Below are 20,978 nucleotides of genomic sequence, written 5' to 3' on the forward strand. Positions count from 1 at the left end.
TGGCAAAATCCCTAATCCAGCATGATTTTAGTTAGCCAAACAACCGCTTATGATGGGACCATGGGAAACTTGGCTACACCCATAAAATTTGTTTCCAGACACCAGTCCTGGCTCTGTGTTCCATGCTCTTATTTAGCTGTAATTTACTCCTGAATGTCTCCTAAGAGCCCAGTAAGCAGTGGAAGTGTTGGTAATGTTGCTAGGCAAGATCAACTTCCTGAGGTCCAACAAATTATCTCGTTCAGCATCGGTCAGGTCCTGATGGTTCTGGACTAGAGAGGTTCAACCTGTACAAGCAGTTCATAGTTCTTCACTCTACATACTGGAGACACTTTCCAGGCTGGGACAAAACTTCTCCAGTTCAAAGTCTTTGTCCTTCAGATTTTCTTCCGAGAGGTGGATGTGTGTGGAAAGTGGCCTGTTGTACGTGTCTCATACTTTTCTTACAGCTTGCTGGGAAGATCTTTGCTGTGACATGTTAGTCTACCAGCAGCTTACATGCCTTTTCTGATAAGTCTCTGGGAATAATTAATTGGGTGTTAATGAGTCATTAATTCTGTCTGGCTACTCCTTTGATGAAACTGAAAAGTTGGTTATGGGTGATCCCGACCTCAGAATGTTTCTTTAACACACATAGCCGTACTTGGTAATGTCACATACAATAAGAATATATACAATCCCACAGGATATTAATGTTCAACAGATCAAGATTTAGGAAATGATATCTCTCAAGTTATTCTGTGTACAAAATTTATCAGAACATCACCCTGGTGAATATGGGGGGCCCAGGATGCCACGTTGAGGTACAGTGTGTCACACCTATGTTTCTAGCCATTATGGTATTTAAGATTCTTTGGAATGTGACTGCTACAGCAGTGCTGTCTTCCTGAGTCTGCAGATCAAATGGTTGGGTCAGCCTCTTCCTCATATGAGCCCGTTGGTGTTAGTGGATTGGCCCTGGAGTTGAAGCTGCTCTAATAGACGTAGGCATCTACAGTGGCAGTAGATCTAGGGTGGTGTGGGACTCAGTACAGTTCTCTTCACCTGCATCTTCTTGCTCCACCCTGATCTGATTTGGCCCCTTTACCTCAAGCTCTCTCCCCTGAGCAATGCCCAGGGGACTTGTGGGGGCCTGACACCTGTTGCATTTACCTGTGGTGGCAGGAAGTGGAGTTATCTGGCCCTTACCTGCTCCACTCTCCTGGTTCTCAGCCGCGTCATTCTGGTTCTTACCATTGGTGAGTGGGCAGGTGGGCTGGAGTGTGTGTGTTGCAATCCTTTCCCCAAAGCTCCTCCTGAGTGTAACAGCTGGGAGAGTGGAGTGAGTTAGGACCAGGTTGCTCCAATTCCTGCTGTTGCTGGTGAGTGCAGGGCAGGAGGAGCATCTCAGGTGTCGGTGCCAGGTTCTCTGCCAGTCCCCGGGGAGGAGCTGTTGTCCTGAACTGTCCGTGGACCTCTGGCTGTGGACTACAAAATGCTGCCATGCTCTTAATGGAGCATTAGCCTTGACTGTAACAGACTATAAGTCTACTGTTAATTTTAATTTTTTACAGTTGACTCGCTTTAACAAACATTCTGATAGTCACAGTTTTGAGGGCAGAACTTAAGTAGATCACCATGACTTCCTTGTGTGACCCCTTCCTCTACAAAAAAGCTAGACATGTAAAAGGCTATGGCTCTTTTTTTCCTGCTCTTTGGTAGGGCACAGACATCCTAGACTGGCTTGCTAAAAAGGGCTAGTCTTACTGAAGAACTGGGTATCTCTTGAAGCATTAAAGGGAATGGGGTGGGAGAGGATGGTTACAATGATGCCTAAAAGACATGAAAAGGAAATAATAGAAAAAAAATTAGAAGAAGCTTACTGCTTTCTTTGTGGGCGGATGGAAACGACTGTCCAAAGATGGTATTTCCTCTCTCTTTGTTTTAGTCTCTGTCGTCTTTCTTTTTCATCCCTCCCCTGCATTCACCTCTCCTGGTTTGGAATAATTACGTACCTAATGTAGGCCCTGATTCTGCAAGTTGCCTCATGCATGCAGGTATGTATGCCTGCACAGAGTTCTGCATGGGCACAGCTGGCCATCTGCATAACAGTTTGCAGGATCAATGCCAGCAATTGTATGATCTGCTGGATAGGCATTTGCACTTACAAAGTGCCATGCAGGCCTGTGGTGATTCAGAAATCAATCTGAAAAGTTTTGTTGGTCAGCACTTTCACCAGAACAGTATAGTTCAGTCTCAAGAGTAGTCATTCTGAGCAACAAACTGCAGTGGATTGTGTCTTGTCAGCATTTTATGAGTATTACAGTTCAATCCATAACTAGTAGGTATTGCAGTTCTTCGTCTCAAGAAAGGAAGGCTATCACCCCAAGGCCAATGCCATCTCTGATGATCACTGAGATTTGAAGTGGCATGAAAACTTCAGTTTTATTTGTTTGGATCAGTGATATCAAATAGAGGTATACTACAATATTTGAGGCACTACATCAGCTGCTCTGGATATTTGTCCAGTTTTACAACAGGCTTCATGAAAAAGCCTTAGCAACGTCCGTTTATACTATTTTACATCGTGTACACTGAAGTGCAAGTACACTATTCCAACTGATTTATAATTATTTGATAAAAATGAGTCAGCAGTTTTCCTGCATTGGTGTGTTGTGACACGCCTGTATATTTGAGTTTGTAAGCAAGTTGTTTTTAATTTGAGTGAAGATTGGTGACATACAAATCAAATTGGACTCCTGAAATGGGTACACCAACTTGGAAAGATTGAGACCCATTAGTTTAGATCTGCATATGCAGATCTTTAGTGCTGAGGTGACAAACATGTACCTTATTAAAATAACTCCTTGACTGTTTGTTTAGAAATGCGATACTCATCTCCTGGAAGAAGGCCCTCCTGTCACAGCAGTGCTGACTCGGGAGGAGGGACTCTGTTATTATCGGACTATGCAGACTATTCGGCGCATGGAACTGAAAGCAGACCAGCTTTATAAACAGAAGATTATTCGTGGCTTCTGCCATTTATATGATGGTCAGGTGAGTTTATAAGTCCCTAGAGTTACTTTAAAACAAAAAAAACTGTGGATTTTTCTTGTGGAGCTTTATTTATTGTAGGGGTTTGAATGAAGAGGGAGCTAAGTTTAGAAGCATGTAACAGTGGAAAATAACTTAGTTTCTTCGTTTTCAAGTATAGCTGGATCATGGATACTCCTTTTTCTTTCAATATATGTACAGACACAAAACCTAGTCAATTTGTCCTTATTTAAAAAGCCCAAAAACCCACTTTAGATCATATGTACCCCAGCTAATGAGGTAAGAAGATCTTCCTGTAGCTTCCTCACAGCAGCAGTGGGGAGGGAGAAAGCAGGAGGCTGCTGAAGATGGGCACAGGAAGCCAGGATCTGCAGTGTTCTGTTTACAATTAACCTGGAGGTGGAGGCAGAGGTGGGATTGCCTGTTTCCTCTACGTCAGGCTTCCCAGAGGTCCTGTGGAAAGGCTGGGGCAAAAATCCTTTGGCCTCCAAAATAGCATCAGCCAGAAGGGAAAAAACTTGAGAGATGTCTGTGAGCTAGTTTTACTGCCCACCTTCCCCCTTTTTGGGTCTGTTATGCAAAATCCTCTCTCGTGGGAGATAGCTGGTGATACTTGTCTTCACCCTTTGCCAGTCCTGTGTAGAGCTGTGATTTTTGTCATGGAGGTCACAGAATCCATGACTTCCAGAGACCTTGGTGTCTTGAGCCCTTGGTGTATGGGATCTGTAAGATCCCCTGCCACTCTTGGTGGCTGTGAGCTGCAGGGGCCTAAGCCCCTGCCACAGAAGTTGGCAGTAGTGCCCTGCAGCTCTCAGCCAAGGTAGGGGGAAGGGGCACCCTTGGAGCTCCCACCTGCTACAGGCAGTGAGGGTGGTCTGCAGTGCCTGACCACTGTAGGTGTTAGGGCTGCTCCATAGATCTCAGCCACGGCGGGTAGAGGGGAGATTCTGAGGCCCTAATTGCCATGGGTGGTGCGATTGGCAGAGGGGTAACTGAAGCTCTGAGCCAGGCCCCTCTGGGAGGCATGAAGCACCATCAGCTCTCCACTTCGTCAAGTTTAGTAAAAGTCATGGATAAGCCATGGGCTTCTGTGAATGTTTGACATTACGAAAAATGCATATGACAAAATCTTAGCCATAATCACAGAGAATACAAAGGCCAGCCTTGGTGAGCATGGGAAATGCTTAAGTGATTGATTAGAGAGGCGGTGACAGTGATCGACAAGCTTTCCCAGTTTCGCACCTTCCTTGCCCTAACTATCAGTGTCCTATACTGGTTTTCTGTATTTTGGAGATTGTTGTAGTGTGACTTTCAAAAGACCTAGCTCCCATCTCATATATTAGGCATATGTCTCTTTTGGGGTGCCTGACAGCTGATTGTATCTAGTGCCCTCCATTACTAGAGCTCTTCTGAGTATGGAATGAATGGGGACCGGAGCCCCCAGCCTCAAGAACTAGCTAGGGCAGTCTCATGTTTTACCCCATTCTCAGACTTATTTTTCCTTTACAACAGGAAGCGTGCTGTGTTGGACTTGAAGCTGCTATAAAACCAACCGATCACTTGATAACAGCATACCGGGCTCATGGGTATACCTACACGCGTGGCACTCCTGTCAGAGAGGTCCTTGCTGAGCTTACAGGTTCATGCTGAATACCAATAATAAAGAGAAAAGGGGGTACAGTCACTGCTGTGTTTTGCTTGCGTTCATGTTGCCAGATAACATCTAAACCAGTAATATTCAGACTCAGGCTCGTGAGCTGCAAGTGACTCTAGTGTATCTCTTGCAGCACATGATGCTCAAACACACTGTGATTTAATTAACCAATCAAGATGCTTCTTTACTGTGCTGCTAACCAATTTAGTTGATAAAACAATATTTTATCGTTTTGCTATGAGACTAAAATATATAACAATCACCCCCCAGATCCGCAGGGTCCCAGCTCAGCCTCCCCCTCCACAAGCTCTGCTCACCACCCATGCATAGCTCCTGTTCACCCCCCATCCCCACGTCTGGCTCGAACTCACCACCCCTCAAGCGTGACTCCAGCTCAACCTCCTTGGCCCCAGTTCAAACCCCTGCTGGCTCACCACCTGTGCACACTTCCGGCTTACCCTGCATGCCCACTCCTGGCTTTGGCGTACCACCCTTCATGCACAGCTCCAGCTCATCCTCCCCCCCCACCACAGTTTAAACCACCCCTGCGTGGCTCTGGTTCAAGCCGCCCGCCCCACATGGGTCTGGTTCAACTCCCCTGCTGGCTCACAACCTGCGCACAGCTCTGGTTCTGGCTCAACCCCCTGCGATCCAGCTCACCAGCTGAGCAGGACTCCAGCTCACCACCTGTGCACAGCTCTGGCTCAACTCCACCCTTCACCCTCACTTTAGTCCCAGCCCACCCTCGGCTTAGCTCCCTCCCTCAGCCCCAAACTACCGCTACGCTTAACCCACCCCAGGACTTACCTTTCTGCTGCTTCCCTGGCTGCAGAACATGTGTTCTGCCAGGGGGGAAAAAACAGACCCCCCACTTACGTGAAATCCATGTTTACGCAAGGGTGCATGGAACTCGCGTACCCTGAGACCTTACTGTATTAAATAAATTGGGACATGGGCTGTCATACGGTAACGTGACAAAGTGAATCAGCAATATTCTGTGGCCTCTCCTGATGCCTCTCAATCAAGTCGCAAGGTAACTTTAATACTCACATACTTGTCATAACTTTGAGTCATACAAAATGCTATTCCTTTCAGTTAACAGCACTTCTGGAAGCTTGATATCATAGACTCTATACATGAGCATTATCTAAAGCATGTTCTGCTGCAGTAGCTTTATCATCATCTGTGCAACAGGTCTCATGTAAGCTGTGTTTTGGTGGACCTTATGTATTCATGATAGCACTTGACACCCTCCAGTCTTGCAATTTGGATGGCTTAGACTCTGCTATACTATTGCTTTGATTTTTAAGAGCACTGTAGCACAGCACAGCATGGCTTCATCTATAAAGCACGCCTGTACTGTGACAGGGCGATCTTGTTATCGTAGTAATTCTATAGAGAAGGTGGGGGGTAATAGATTAGACTCGTTAGGAAAACCCATGTTAGAATCTTTCAGGAACCATATTTACACAAGGCTGTGACTAACAGGCTACGTCTACACTAGCACACTACATCAAAGTAGCCTATTTCGACGTAAGAACGTTGAAATAGGCTACTTCGACACGTATTGTCTACACGTCCTCCAGGGCTGGTGCCGTCGACGTTCAACGTCGAAGTAGCGACGGGGAACATCGAAAGGAGCCGCCCCAGAAGGAAATGCGGAGCATCCACACACACAAGCACTCTTCGTCGAAATAAGGAGCCAGCAAAGCCTGGGGACAGGGTCACAGGCTGGACTAGCCCTGCTGGGGCAAGAGCAAGTTGCTCCCTTAAAGGGCCCGTCCCAGACACACTCAGCCTGCACAGCACGAGGTCCACAGAACTGGTTGCAGACCCCGTGCACACAGCATGGATCCCCAGCTGCAGCAGCAGCATGGGATAAGGGCTGATGCACATGGCGACCATAGAGCCCTGCAGCGGCTGGACAGAGTGTCTCTCAACCCCTCAGCTGATGCCTGCCATGGAGGACCCTGCTGTTTCAATGTAGTGGGACGTGGATTGTCTACACACGCCTTACTTTGATGTTCAACATCTAAGTAGGGTGCTATTCCTATCTTCGGATAGGAATAGCGATTTCAACATCTCGTCGCCTAACGTCGATTTCAGCGTCGAAATAGCGCATGGTGTGTGTAGACACGACACGTGCTGTTTCGACGTTGTGCTAGCTACTTCGAAGTAGCCTGCTAGTGTAGACACACCCACAATGTTTCTCTGCTATAACAGACAGCATGGTGTGTGAGACAGAGAGATGGTGGGGTTGTTGGAACACAAATAGTATTTTCAAGCTAGAAAATACTAAAATGTCATAGAATGAATGGGGTCCTTCCAGTAGATGTTTCGTTTCTCTCCCTGTCGTTTAGTATTTTCTAATTAAAATTGTTGCATTGTTTTCTTCTGTTCCCCATCTGTTTGTAGCTACTTGTTGTCAGATACTTAAAATGCAGCCTCTTTGGAAAATGGGTTTTCTTTTCATTGTATGCCTGTGCTTTTCAGGTAGAAGAGGAGGATGTGCTAAGGGCAAAGGAGGATCAATGCATATGTATGCCCGGAACTTCTATGGTGGCAATGGCATTGTTGGTGCTCAGGTATGGTAAATGTTACTATATGCAAAGGTCTAGCATTTTAAAATCACAAATTAATTTTTCTGAGAGGGGCTTTGTGTCAGCTACAATCATTGCTGTATGCTTAATTGTTTTTCACTTAATCTTTTAGAATCCAAAACAATTAGCTTAACAAACAGAGATTAAACTATTGTGAACACTAGAATTTGGATTGTAACACAAATCAAATTTCATGGTAACATAGGAATGGTCTTTGTAGTTATACTCATTAATTGCATACATTTACAAGAGTTACTTTTTATAGTTCAAAGTTGTGTCTCCAAATGTTGCTCTAAAATACCAGTTTGTTTTATAATTAACTGTAGGTTCCTCTTGGAGCTGGGATTGCCTTGGCGTGCAAGTACTTTGGCAAAGATGAGATCTGTGTGACTTTATATGGAGATGGTGCTGCCAATCAGGTAAGCTTTCTTGATTTAAACATGTATAGTGAAAGTAGTCCTAGGTATGCCCTATTGACATTTCAGTCACTTTGTGACTTGTATGTAGAAGTCAGTTAGCAGTTGTGATGGGGGAGAGTTTTATAATGTGGGCAGTTGCCTAGTGGTAATTGGTTAAAAGCCAAACTCCAGTTGTATAGATTGCTCAGCAGTTACCAGATACATTTGGTTCACAATCAGACTGGTGCTCTGTCTCCTTGCTTTACGTACTTCAAACATTCACACTGATTAAATTCTGAAAATATTTTAGATGTTGAAAATTTTTAGTTTGGAAATCATGTAAGTAAGGGAACTAGGCTTTTTCTCCATAGCTAGATCTGAAAGACAAGGGAAGTGGTGATGATAAAGTCTTTACCCCAGGTTTTCTTCACATGTTGGAAGTGCAAAGGGTCCTTTCCTACTAGGGTCTTGAACCTGCTTGAGAGCACATCTTTCACTTAACCTTATTGCTAGTGAGTGCCTTATGATTTTGAAGCACCATATTCTCAACCACTCTCCACTATTAGAGCTTTCTTCTCTCTCAAAAAGCTGTGAGGGTGGAGTTGGAGCCTCCCAATTCTAGCCCTGCCTCAGCCTCCTAATGCTGAGGGAAGATGGCTTTGCATATACTGAACTACCCTGTGAACAGCTCTCAGCACCTGCCTCTGCTGTTGCTAGCAGCTTTTTTTAAGTAGGAAAAAAATGACATGATGCTTGAGTTTCTCTGCTGTCTAGAGTTCTGAAATGCAGCACTCAAAACTGACTAAGCAGTGTTAATTTCAGGGCTGTTGATTAACTGCAGTTAACTCAAAAAATTCATGACAATTTCAGGCTTAATTGCACTGTTAAGCAATAGAATACCAATTGAAAATATATTAAAAAGTAACAGATTTACCCAGCATTGCTCAGATGCTTCACTTAGTTAAGGGCTGGGTAGCGGTGGTTTGTTTGCTTGTTTGTTTGTTTGTTTTTTAATAGAAGGAAAATGTATATGCTGTATTTAAATGATTGTATCTTTGAAAAAAGTGTTATTTTTATGAAGTTATTTTTATTTGATTTCTTGGAAAAAAAAAAAAAGTATGGTTAAAATGGATACATTTTAACTTTTTTAGTACACTTTTTAAAATGGGGATTCCATTGAGTGTATTTCTTCATCTCTACAACTCTCATCTTTCACTATGCTTTAACAAAAGGAGCTGTAGTCAGTTTGGTTTCCAATAACATGTTTTTCTAGTTTTCAAACTTTACACATTGTTTTAGCTGTGCCAAAATAGAGCACTAATCCGAATTTCTTCATTTTATCCTTTTTCTGTAAGTTTTATTGAGAAGCAATCCTCTTCCAGTTCTGCTTATTTTTTCTGGCTCATCTTGGTTCAGCCTCTTTTCAAGATTCACTCATTTATGTAAATTTTGAGGATTGTATTTCATTTAGTCTCTTTTCTTTTTAGTTTATGAGAAGTAATCCCATTCCAGGCACATACCATTTTGGCAGTACAACCAGACCCTTAAACTGCTTTAAGTTATGATAAGAGGAAGCTGTATACTGGTTTGGTGGTCCTAGTTCTTACCCTTACGGAGGAGTTCTTGATCAAACTGTCTAAAATATATAGTAGATTTTTGGATTTTCTTCTACATTTTCCGATATATTGACTTTCGTTAGAACACTGAATATAACATGTACACTGCTCACTTTGTATTTTGTTATTGATTACAAATATTTGCATTCTAAAAATGATAGTGTTTTTCAGTTCACTTGATAGAAGTATTGAAGGGCAATCTCTTCATAGTAAAGTGCCGCTTAAAAATGCAGAGGTGGTTTTTGTTACATAACTGCACTCAAAAGCAAAACCATGTAAAAATGTAGACCCTGCAAGTCCATTAAGTTCTATTTCTTATTCAGCCAATCACTAAGGCAAACAAGTTTGTTGATATTTACAGCACATGCTACTTATTTACAATTTTAGCTGAAAGTGAGAATAGGCATTTGCTCAGCAAATGTCAAGATACTTATTTGTCTTGGTGACTGGCTGAATAAGAAATAGGAGTAAGTGGACGTGTCAGATCTAAAAGTGTACGTTTTTTATATTTTGAATTCAGGTTTTTAATGTAATTCTGTGTTTATAAATTCATGTTAAAAAGATTGTACTACAGTACTGTAAAGGGGGAATTGAACAATATTATTTTGTTTACAGTGCAAATGTTTGTAATACAAATAAACTGTGCTGTACTCTTTGTATTCTGTGTTGTAATTGAAATCAGTATATTTGAAAACATCCAAAGTATTTAAATAAATGGTATTCTGTTATTTAATGGTGCAATTAATGGTGAGAATAAAAATTTATCTCTTGACAGCACTCGTTAATTTCATTCTGAGATTGCTCTGTTGGTGCTAGTCTACAGAAACTAAGCCACTCTGCACTGGATAGGGAAAGATGGAAGGAAATAGTGAGAGAGGCATCAGACACCAACAGGCGCTGAGCCCACAGTTATTGATGATGATGCGATGATGCTTGGGGGAAATCCATGAGCAGTAGGAGACACAATACATCTTCCAGGGGTGGGGAATAGAACCTCATCAGCTTATGTTTGATTTATATATGAAGTTATTTTAGCAGTAAGGGCTATAAACATAACTATAGCAATTTCTACTGAAATGTATGCTTTAGGATGTCGTCTTGTAACAGCTTTGGAAGCCATCCCAGTTTCCACTGGCATATGGAGTTCTCAAGTGATGACCTTTTCTGTGACCTCTGCTTGCATACAGTAGTTGATAAACAGTGTTGTTGGGGCTGTCTTTATGTAGCTGAAGTAGAGCCATAATCCTTTACATATGTAGTCCAACTTAGCTTTTATTAATGCAATTTTCAATTTTTCTCTTGAAAATACTTGTATTCTGAACTCTTTAGTGCAACAGTTTATCCTGATTATGGCTGTCAATGGGCTAAGGATATTTTTTTTAAGTGAGAGTATTTTATTACATACAGGTTAAGATGAAAATTAGATCTTTACATCCTAGGATTTTTCTTCTTTCCAAACTGAACTGTTTCAGAATTTAAGTTCATTATCAGTGTTAAATATTAGCCAAACTTTTGTTGGAAGTGAAAGAATCCTTGTTAGCCCTTGATACTTAAAATTCAAAGAATCCAAAGAGGGATTCAACTTGCATATTCTCTGTTTCTTGTCCAGGGTCAGGTATTTGAAACATATAATATGGCAGCCTTATGGAAGCTGCCATGCATTTTCATCTGCGAGAACAACAGGTATGGAATGGGTACTTCAGTAGAAAGAGCTGCAGCCAGCACTGACTATTACAAAAGAGGAGACTTCATTCCAGGGATAAGAGTAAGAACAATTTCCATCTTTTCCATATTTGTGATGGAGCAGTGTGTTAGAGATCATGAATTCATACTGAATTTTGGGGAACATTTCAGTTGTTGGTTCACCCTCTGGTATCTGTTGTTCTGTTATCTAATCAAAAAGCTTTTCTGTTAACAGGTGGATGGCATGGATATTCTCTGTGTGAGGGAGGCAACAAAATTTGCAGCCAATTATTGTAGATCTGGAAAAGTAAGTTACCAAATATCAGTCCTTTGGTGTGTATTATTTTGTGCTGTATTATTCTTGCATACAAAAATCTCATACCTAGCCAGGATTCTGCAGATAATTTTTTTTTTTAAATTCTCTTTGCCTCTCTACCCAACTAAGGGAAGTTTCAGTATCAAATGTTTGTTTATATAATATTTAAGATTCTTCTCAGTTTTACAGAAAGACTTTTTTTAAACAGAAACAGACCTTTTTACTAGTATCAGTTGACTTCAGTAAAAAGATCATTAACACCGAAAAGTGTGTATTTTCAACCATTTGCATCTTCTGCTGAGAGTATTCTTACTATGTTTTAAAGGTAAAAGGTCAATGGGGGAAAATTAATAATCCTACTCTATTTGCAATAACTATAAAATAACCAAATTAAATTTTTTGTGAGCTGGGCACTCAGAGTAAAACTGTAAAAGAAGGCATATGCTGGCTTTAACTCCATGGACTGGTCTTCTATAGTCCGGCACCATTAGTGGTCTGGCATCCCCTTGGGAGCTCCCCCAGCTGGAGCACTTACAGGGAAAAACCATCCCCCTATTCAGCAATTCCTGCCCTGCCTTCCCAGAGCAGTGTGGATTGATATAAATTTACTGAGAAAGAGGACATCCATTGGTTTAAATCATGTTACCAAAAAAATCTACAACTGACCGTGCTTAGAGTGCACTTGTTTTTTGGAATAAGCCCCATTGAACTCACTGGCATGTCTTTTTTTTTGAGAAAACAAGTACAGAATGGGGGTGCCTTGGAAAAGCTGAGTGATGCTGAAGTAAAATAGTGAATAGATTTGCTATCACCATTATGGTCTGCGGCCAGGATGCAGGCTGGCTCAGCTTCTGTTTGTGCCATGGGGATCAGGCTCTTTCTGTGCTGGGTCTGCCTATTAGATGCAGAATGGAAGTATGAGGAACTGCCTGATACTGGCACAAGCAAGGACAGAGACTGAGCCAGCTAGTCCCTATTTACTTGGGCAAGCAGGGAAGGGAGGGTGTGAGTAACCAGTATTACTATCCGATAAGCAGATGCTTATCAGTGAGCCATGTAACTGGATACTCTATTGCATCCCTACTTCCGGTATTGTATGTGAGTGATTGATTAATTAACTAGGTTTTGAATCTAACAAGCCATAAGGATTAGCTAAGGTATAGTATTTTTCTAGCAACATCTAACAGCTTGGGAATTTACTTGTCAAATCACACACTAAATGTGTATTCTGTGAAGAGGTAACTCGTTGTCTGGACACGGGGAAGTCAGTGGATGTGATATAACTTGACTGTAGCAAGTTAAGGAAATATGGATTGGATAAATGGAATCTAAGTTGGATAGAAAGCTGGCTGGTTTCTTGGGCTCCATGGGCAGTGACCAATGTCTAGATGTCTGTTTGGCAGACAGTTTCAAGCATAGTGCCACAAGAATCTGTTTGAGGGCCAGTTTTGTTCAGCATCTTTATTAATGACCTGGATGAGGGGATGGATTGCATCCTCAGCATATTTGCAGATGACACTTAGCTAGGCGGAGAGTAGAGACGTTGGAGGGTAGGGACAGGGTCCAGAGTGACCTAGACAAATTGAGTAATTGGGCCAAAAGAAATCTGATGAGGTTCAGCAAGGACAAGTGAAGAGTTTCGTGCTTGGGCCGGAAGAATCCCAAACAGTGTTACAGGCTGGGGACCAATTGGGTAAGTAGCAGTTTGGCAGAAAAAGATGTGGGGATTACAGTGGATGAGAAGCTGGACATGAGTCAACAGTAAAATTCTGTAGTCAAAAAGGCTAATGTCATACAGGGGTGCATTAAGCGAAGCATTTCCAGCAGACCTAGGGTAGTGATTCTTTGATTATTATTGTGATTATTCTCTGGTTCTAAAAGGTATAGATCATGTTTGGAGAATGATGCATTGCAAAGTGCATTATCATCTAAGTAGAGTATTGGCGGGGCAGCTGTGTTAGTCTGGATCTGTAACAGCAACAAAGGGTCCTGTGGCACGTTATAGACTAACAGAAAAGTTTTGAGCATGAGCTTTCATGAGCACAGACTCACCTCATCAGATGCTCTGATGCTCACGAAAGCTCATGCTCAAAACTCTTCTGTTAGTCTATAAGGTGCCACAGGACCCTTCGTTGCTATCTAAGTAGATACACTCACATACCCACGTCTTTCTCCCAATAAGCAGTTTTCCTATGAACTTTCATTCTTGCAGCTAAGTCCTGTATCATCATCTTGCACTGCACACAGTTCTTTTTTTAACCTGGGGAATTAATTTCTTCAAAGTAGTCTCACATGGGGTCTTTCTTACAACCAGAAGCCGTGTCAGTTTTTCTATCACAAAAGTATGGGGCAATAGGAGAGGCTGTATGCGTGCTGAATAACATCTTCCCTTTTTCATTCTGGTCCTCTTCAATGTTCCCTTCTACGCTCTGTCCTTTCCTATATATTCTCTCTCTGTCTTTAAGAAGATATCTTAACTAACTCCTCTGTTGTGCTTGGTCAAGGTCCATCATCACATAAGCACAGAACAAACACAATCCCATCCAGTTTGTGTCTTTGCACATGTTTCTGTTTCTCAGCAGATTAGAAAGTAAGTGGAAGCCCAGGACTTTTAAGAAGCAAGAGCTAGTAGCTAGGCTGAAGACACTAGAGCCATTAATTCATTTTTGTGGAACATCAGATATATGCGTAGCACGTTTGTAATGAGATTTAATTGCATCTGATTTTAAAATGAGAAATTTAGTATTTCATTTTAAAATCAAAAATCCACTTTAAATAAAAAAAAAAAAAAAAAAACAATTTTAAAAAAAGCCCCATTTTTATTTAACCTGTTCCAGAGCTTCCAGGGTGCCACAATCTCAGAGAGGGAGACGAGGCACCAACAGCTGGTGGTGGGGACAGGGGAGTGCAGCCCACCTGCCATGAGGCTGTGTCTGTTCCACATCCACCCTGCCTCTTCCCCCAAGTGACCACTTGCCTGCTTGGTCAATGGTGGCATCACTGCTGCTGCCGGAGTGGAGCCCCACAGTCTGTGGCAGCAATGGGCCTGGCATTGAGTGGGAGGTTGAGGGGGGAACGTGTGGAGGAAGAAGCAGGATGGCTGCAGAGCCTTGTGGCCAGAGGTGGGGATCTGCAACCCTCCTGTCTCTTCCCCTGAGCAGCCTTCCCCCATCTACCCCCACACTCCTGGCTTGGGCAGAGGCGGCCCCTTGGCTGCTGCCAAAGTGGAGCAGCAACAGAGGGGCTGGCATTGACCTCCCCTGGTCTGGCAAATGCCCTGGTTCTGGACCAGTCAGGTCCCAAGGGTGCTAGACCAGGAGGTACACCTGTACTGTGATTTGCACATACTCAGCACAATGAAGATCTTCTGTACTGGAGTGTTTGTTCCACTTCGTACGTCTTACTCTTTTTGGTTCTAAAGGAGATAAGTTATTTTTAATAGTATTTTTGACACCAGAAGTGTACTGGCATGAAAGCAGCACAGGAGACATACTCACCACTGGTGGAGCAAGGTCAGCTCTGTTGAAAAGGAAGGACAATGTTACACAACTGACATTTGCTGAATCATGGAGGACATCTGAAGCTGAGGAGTTAGATCAGCTGTTTTAATAAGAATCAGGTTGTGTGCGCACGTTGTCAAGTGAGATTACTGAATTGCCTTCACTAAATGTGGATCCCAGGTTCTTCTACGATTTAATCATGAAATATGTTTTGTTCATGTTGCAAGAAATGTTATGCAATACAAAAACAAACTTGGAAATGTGGTTTATGGCAGCACTGATGTCATTCAAACACAGAATGAGTAGCTGAGACAGTTGGGTAATGCTGGTTGTGTAGTATATGCTATTGTTCATCTTTAGGATTATGAAAACATTCATGAACTGTTTTTTGCAGGGGCCAATGGTGATGGAGTTACAGACATATCGTTATCATGGACACAGTATGAGTGACCCTGGAATCAGGTACGGTAAAAAGGATTGCATGAACTTACTGTCTTGGTTAATATACATACGAGGCCTCGTGAACGGTAGGCAGGATGGTCATTTTCCTGTATCTGCACACTCACTCAAAACATTAATGCTGCTGATCAAAATTTTGAAATTGTACCTTGCTGAAATCTACATTTAGGCATGTTTTTTTTTTTTTTTTAAAAAAAAAAAAAAGTTCAAATCCATCAATGCAGAGTGGTGAAGACAATGAAGTAAGTCAACCCAACCTATGTTTTTACTGTAGCCAGAGTTGTGTAACTTAGGTCACTTGACCCCTGTAGTGCAGACAAGGCCTTAGAGGGAGTAAGTCATTTGCCCAGTCATACTGAAAATCTAGTGAAGTGGGAGTTAGACCCAGTACTTAAGTCCCAACACAATAATTTTATTAGTCTTCACACCAATAATTACTTTTTTTTCATCTTATTTCAGTAGTAAGTTAACTGTTCGTTTTATTGCTATACAGTAATCCCACAAGCTACGCGATTTTGAGTTGTGCTTAATGTGATGAGGTTCAGGGGTCCCCAAACTCCGCAGGAGAACAGGGGGGTTATTAACTGACAGGGCACAGTGTCTCACAGAAAAGTCAGTACAGCAGGCAGAGACAGCCAATCCAATCCACGCTGGAGAGAGGAGGCCCCAAGGGGCCCCCCTGGAGCCAGGGCCTTGCCCCCTCCTTTGTCTCTGTCTCCCCTAGCCCAGACTAACTGCTTTCCAACTCCCAGTTCCAATTAAAACCCCTCAGGCTCCATCTCCTCCTTTGTCTGTAGCCCAGAGGTGTCACCTGGTTGTCTCGGTTACCCTCAGCAGGAGCCCCACACCCTCTGTGAGCCACTCACATACACACCTGTATCTCTCCCCACCCCCCCATCACACTAACTTGCATTAATACAAGTTAAACACAACTTCAAAATGCTGCTCCTGCTGGTCCTGGCTCTCCCCACCCCCACCCATGCCCAGCTCCAGCTCACCCCCCCCACCCCCACCCCCGCATGGCTCTGGCTCTCTGCAGCTCTAACCTGCCCCAACTGCCCCTCCCCCTCCCAACCCTGGGACTCACCTTTCAAAAGAAGTTCCAGGTGCTCCTGGTGCTTCCCTGGCCGCAGAACATGCGATCCACCGGGGGAAGAAAGCTGCCTCACCCCCCAGCTTATGCAAAATTTGAGTTATGCAAGGGTGCGTGGCAACGTAACCCTTGCATAACTGAAGGAACTACTGTCTGTGAGTAGGTAATCACTGCTAAGCCCAGGGTTGTGAGTTCAATCCTTGAAGGGGCCATTTAGAGATCTGGGGCAAATAGATGTTTTAAAAAAAAAAATAGGATGGTGCTTGGTCCTGCCAAGAGAGCAGGGGACTGGACTCAGTGATGTCCCAAGGTCCCTTCCAGTTCTGAGATGTGTATAACTTATGTGGAGCTTACATAATGTATGTCTGCTTGTCTCTCATAGCTATCGTACTAGAGAAGAAATTCAAGAAGTCAGAAGCAAAAGTGACCCTATTACTCTGCTGAAGGACAGAATGGTTAACAACAATCTTGCTAGTGTAGAGGAATTGAAGGTATTAAGTTTGAATTTTTTAGACAACTTTTGGTGGTGGGATTTGAAAGCGTGGTAGATTGTAGTAAGTGGCCCTGTGATCGTGCTGCCAATAGTTTTCTTCTCTCAGCATATAATTGCTATTGGTGAAAAATAAGGGATTAATGAAAATATTAATTGCTTTTGAAATTAAAAAAAAAGAATCTCATAACTTTAACTGAGACCAAACTACCTGTAACTGAGGTAACACTTGAGTGCATCTGTACTCTTTGATAAGATAGAGACATTGAGTCAAAATGTGAAAAATTAGGGAGCATTGGACAATTATCTAAAGAGTTTTTACAAGTCTGATTGATTGTGATTGTAACCTTTTCTCTACAATAACCACTTAAGTCTGACTGTCCTGCGCATAACTAAAAAGTAATTGACCTAGCTGGGGTTAATGACTGCAGTACAGCCTTTGGAGTGGTGGGGAGGAGTTAGTAGTCAGAATTCACTAATCTCTCAGAAAATGGCTTATTCCATGCTTGAGTGTTAATTATATGCTTAACTAACAGGTAAAGCAAAAGTTGTCTCCACATGAATCAGCACTCAGCAGCTGTAATGGAAAGGGATAGGATGATCCCTGTGGCATTACAAGAGTGATCTTTGGGCTTGAATTGTAATTTTAGCCTCTTAGGCATTTGAAACTCCTATGTTTGCATTACAGCCAAACCTTGCCATTCCTGTTGGATGTCACTGCAGATTGAATCTCTCTAAGTCTGGCACTTTCTCATCTGCCAATGTCTGTAATCTGGCGTGATTTTAATTAGCTGTGTATGACCATGTATCATAGTGTGGCTGAGTTTCTCATGGTTCCAGAAAGTTTTACAGCCACTAGTTCTGTTATTTACTCTTACATTCCTTCTAAGAACCCAGAAAGCAGTGGAAGTAATGCTGCTAGACAATATTGACCTCCTGGGGTTCAGCACTGTTCAGGTCCTGAGGGTGTGGGATGAGGACAGGTTATGCCTGTAGATGTTTGTTTTGACTATGGATCTGATGCTGTGATCCTCTCTCAATGTTACTTGCTGAAAGGAAGAAATGTAGCAATGGGCAATGACCATTTCATCTGTCGCTCCCTTTTATGTGGAACAGTCAGTCAAAGCTTACTTGTCTTCTGTGTTTTAGGAGATTGATGTGGAGGTAAGGAAGGAAATTGAGGACGCTACACAGTTTGCTACCACTGATCCAGAACCATCATTGGAAGAATTAGGCAACCATATCTACAAAAATGAACCACCTTTTGAAGTGCGAGGTCCAAGTCAGTGGATCAAATACAAGTCAGTTGGCTAAAATGAATGGCATTTACTCCAACAGTCTGTCACATTATGGCCTTGGGGGTGGGGGAGAATTAAATTTTGTATTATAAGAAAACTGTTCATATTTAAAGTTTGCTTGGAAGAATAAAATGGCTTTAAACTGAGAACACCTTATGTCGAAGAATGCAGGAGAACATGCTGATGGAGCTGAATTCGGATAAAGCAATTGCTATAAGTTTGCCTCGGGTGGTTTTGGATTGCTTTACTCATGAAAGTTAGTACTTTGTGTTTGGAATAAAAAAATCATGTTATGTACAGTATATAAATGTATTAACTATCACACTAAAATGGGCTGCCTGCCTACTTCTCTTAAGAGGCTTGTGGTACAACTTATTTGCTGTTGCTAGATGTCAAGCCGAACTCTTTGTATAATCCCTTACTACAAACTTACGAATTCCAAAGCAAGTTCTTAGAAATTCATGTTTTGAGTGTATTAAATTGGCAACACAAGCAAACATTTCAATATTTAATGTTCCAAAAAAAAAGCTGTACAGAAGCTCTAGATGCCCCTGTAACCACATACATTTTCCTGACCTTATGTACATTTGGTTGACATTTATCAGTGTCCATGATAGAACTATACATTCTAAAAAATAGGATGTCTACAATAAAATGCATTTTAAATATGCCTGTTCAACAGTCTGCTGCAAGTATATGGCATGTATTTACATTAAGTGGTACCTAATATAAGTTTTAGAGTAGACTGAAAGCTATCTGTAATGTGCTTACATTTTGAAGCTGAATTATTACACTGATAACAGGCAATTTAGCTGTGCAAAACTGCAGGACAAATATGCAAAAATCCAATCATTTAAGGACTACTTGGAATGTGCTGTATTGTGAGAAAGATTTAACTGTTGGTTTCGGAGGATTTATGAGCCATTTTTCTGTGGTTTAATATTGAACTCCAGATTCTGCAGAGAAGACCACCGCTATAAAGATGAAATGAAAATAGCAGTGAATTAGAAACTATATTTAAGCTTCCAAAATATTAATAACAGTAGTTATAGAAAGCACTGGAAGATTTTTTGATGTACCTATGGATGGCTGTGGCCACACTTGGCCAAAACTTCGAAATGGCCATACTAATGGCCAAATCAAGGAAAACTCATGAGGTGCTGAACTGAGTATTCAGCATCTCATTAGCATTTGCATACCTCCACTCACGGTACTTCAAAAGCATTGCTTTTGAATGCACTTGGCTTGGCACAGCTACCGGGGGGGGGGTGGGGCGGTCCTTTTAAAAGGACCCTGCATGTTTCGAAATCCCTTTATTCCTATCAGATGAATGCGCCGAGCCACATGCGTTTGAAGGCAGTGCGGGCAGAGGTTTGTGAATGCTAATGAGGTGCTGAATATTCAGTTTAGCACCTCATTAGTATTCACTTTGGCCAAGTGTGGCCACAGCCTATGTGATTGCTATGAAGGAACAGGAAATTCTAAATAGTGATAAAAGGGAGCGCTGACCAAAATAATTTTCATCTATCACTAAACACAAACTACTTTTCCCAGTACAGTCAGAGGTTAATATATAATTTGATTTAAAATAAACTACACATCCTTTACCTATCAAAGGCTTTAAGTAATTTTTCAAAAAATTAGGTATTTATTTACAAACATGCTCTTTGTAAACTAGTAAGGAATTCAAACTGCATGAACTTTCTGGAATATAAAAAACCCACCTGTAAGGACCCTTACAGCAAAAAAAAACTGTGTAATGAAAACCTTACTTAAGAGTAAGCCTGTAGTATGTCAACTGTTTCACTTTAAAACAATGAGAAGTCTTGTGGCACCTTTTAGACTAACACAATTGGAGCATACACTTTCATGGGCAAAGACCCACTTCATCAGATGCTTGTTCATCTTCGCCCATGAAAGTTTAAGATCCAATAAATCTGTTAGTTTATAAAGTGCCACAGGACATCTTGTTGTTTTTTTGTGGATACAAACTAACACACCCACCCCTCTGATACCTGTTTCAGCTTAAAATTAAACTTCTCTCAGTGTGCCTTAACACTTAAATGTTTAAATATTTGCTATACTAGCAAGAGCCTTTCTAAAGAGTTTCTATTAGAGAAGCTCTTGCAAAACAATTTTAATAAGGGCCACTACGGTGATCCTTGACATCTTTGTTAAGACCCATAGACTGGCAAGCAGGTACCCTAGGCAAACACAATTCTGATGTTTTTTATTTAAATGTAGCCTTACCGTAACCTAAGGTATCTCAGGTCATCCTTTGTGATATCATTGAGGATATTATTTAATGTGTAATCCTCTTCAGTAAACTGAAAGGCAGAGTTAGCCCTAAATTATTTTATTGAACCAAATTAGTTTTAATAAAGGGTATTATTTTTTGTTTGGTTTTACCCTCTCAATTGCATCTGCGTCAGCTCCTTGTTGTCTTAACCAGTCTAGAAGCTCCTGGTCTACCCTGTGTAGAGGAGTTCCTGAAATGTAATGTAAATATTTGGGTTAATAGGTCCACATATAGAATTGTACAAATGAATCAGTATTTTCTAGGGCCAAAGCAGTTAGCATCAGCAACCTGTTGATTTCCTCACAGTAAGGGGAGTCTAGGTCTGTGGGCCACATATCTTCATAGACTATTCCCCTACTCCTGAATCTTCATTGCACCATGAACCCCTTCTGACAACAGAAAATACTACGTACTTGTAGGGCTGGAGCCAGCCTGAGCCTCACTGTACCAAGGACACAAAGCTGAAGCCAGAGCTCGCTCATCACTGGTGGCCGGGTAGGCAGGGATGCACAAATCTGAAGTTTATCACCCACCCTGGT

At 42.0% G+C, this 20,978-nt stretch overlaps 2 protein-coding genes across 5 annotated transcripts in view; one reads left to right on the forward strand and one right to left on the reverse strand.

Moving 5' to 3' along the window:
* Positions 1-18,810, forward strand: part of PDHA1 (pyruvate dehydrogenase E1 subunit alpha 1) — a 31,355-nt gene extending 12,545 nt beyond the window's left edge. For both annotated transcript variants that reach the window (XM_074994003.1, XM_074994012.1), the window contains 9 exons: positions 2,863-3,036; positions 4,546-4,672; positions 7,181-7,272; positions 7,614-7,706; positions 10,911-11,066; positions 11,220-11,291; positions 15,195-15,262; positions 16,735-16,843; positions 17,992-18,810. In XM_074994003.1, the coding sequence (XP_074850104.1) occupies positions 2,863-3,036; positions 4,546-4,672; positions 7,181-7,272; positions 7,614-7,706; positions 10,911-11,066; positions 11,220-11,291; positions 15,195-15,262; positions 16,735-16,843; positions 17,992-18,156 (1,056 nt within the window). In that variant the 3' untranslated portion in view covers positions 18,157-18,810. The remainder of the gene's footprint in view (positions 1-2,862; positions 3,037-4,545; positions 4,673-7,180; positions 7,273-7,613; positions 7,707-10,910; positions 11,067-11,219; positions 11,292-15,194; positions 15,263-16,734; positions 16,844-17,991) is intronic.
* MAP3K15 (mitogen-activated protein kinase kinase kinase 15) overlaps positions 18,162-20,978 on the reverse strand; it is a 156,476-nt gene continuing 153,659 nt past the window's right edge. For all 3 annotated transcript variants that reach the window (XM_074993985.1, XM_074993986.1, XM_074993981.1), the window contains 3 exons: positions 20,550-20,629; positions 20,391-20,467; positions 18,162-19,114 (listed from right to left, as the gene is read on the reverse strand). In XM_074993985.1, the coding sequence (XP_074850086.1) occupies positions 19,033-19,114; positions 20,391-20,467; positions 20,550-20,629 (239 nt within the window). In that variant the 3' untranslated portion in view covers positions 18,162-19,032. The remainder of the gene's footprint in view (positions 19,115-20,390; positions 20,468-20,549; positions 20,630-20,978) is intronic.

This window comes from Carettochelys insculpta, chromosome 1 (genome assembly GCF_033958435.1).
Source record: "Carettochelys insculpta isolate YL-2023 chromosome 1, ASM3395843v1, whole genome shotgun sequence".
In the NCBI taxonomy this organism is placed as follows: Eukaryota; Metazoa; Chordata; order Testudines; family Carettochelyidae; genus Carettochelys; species Carettochelys insculpta.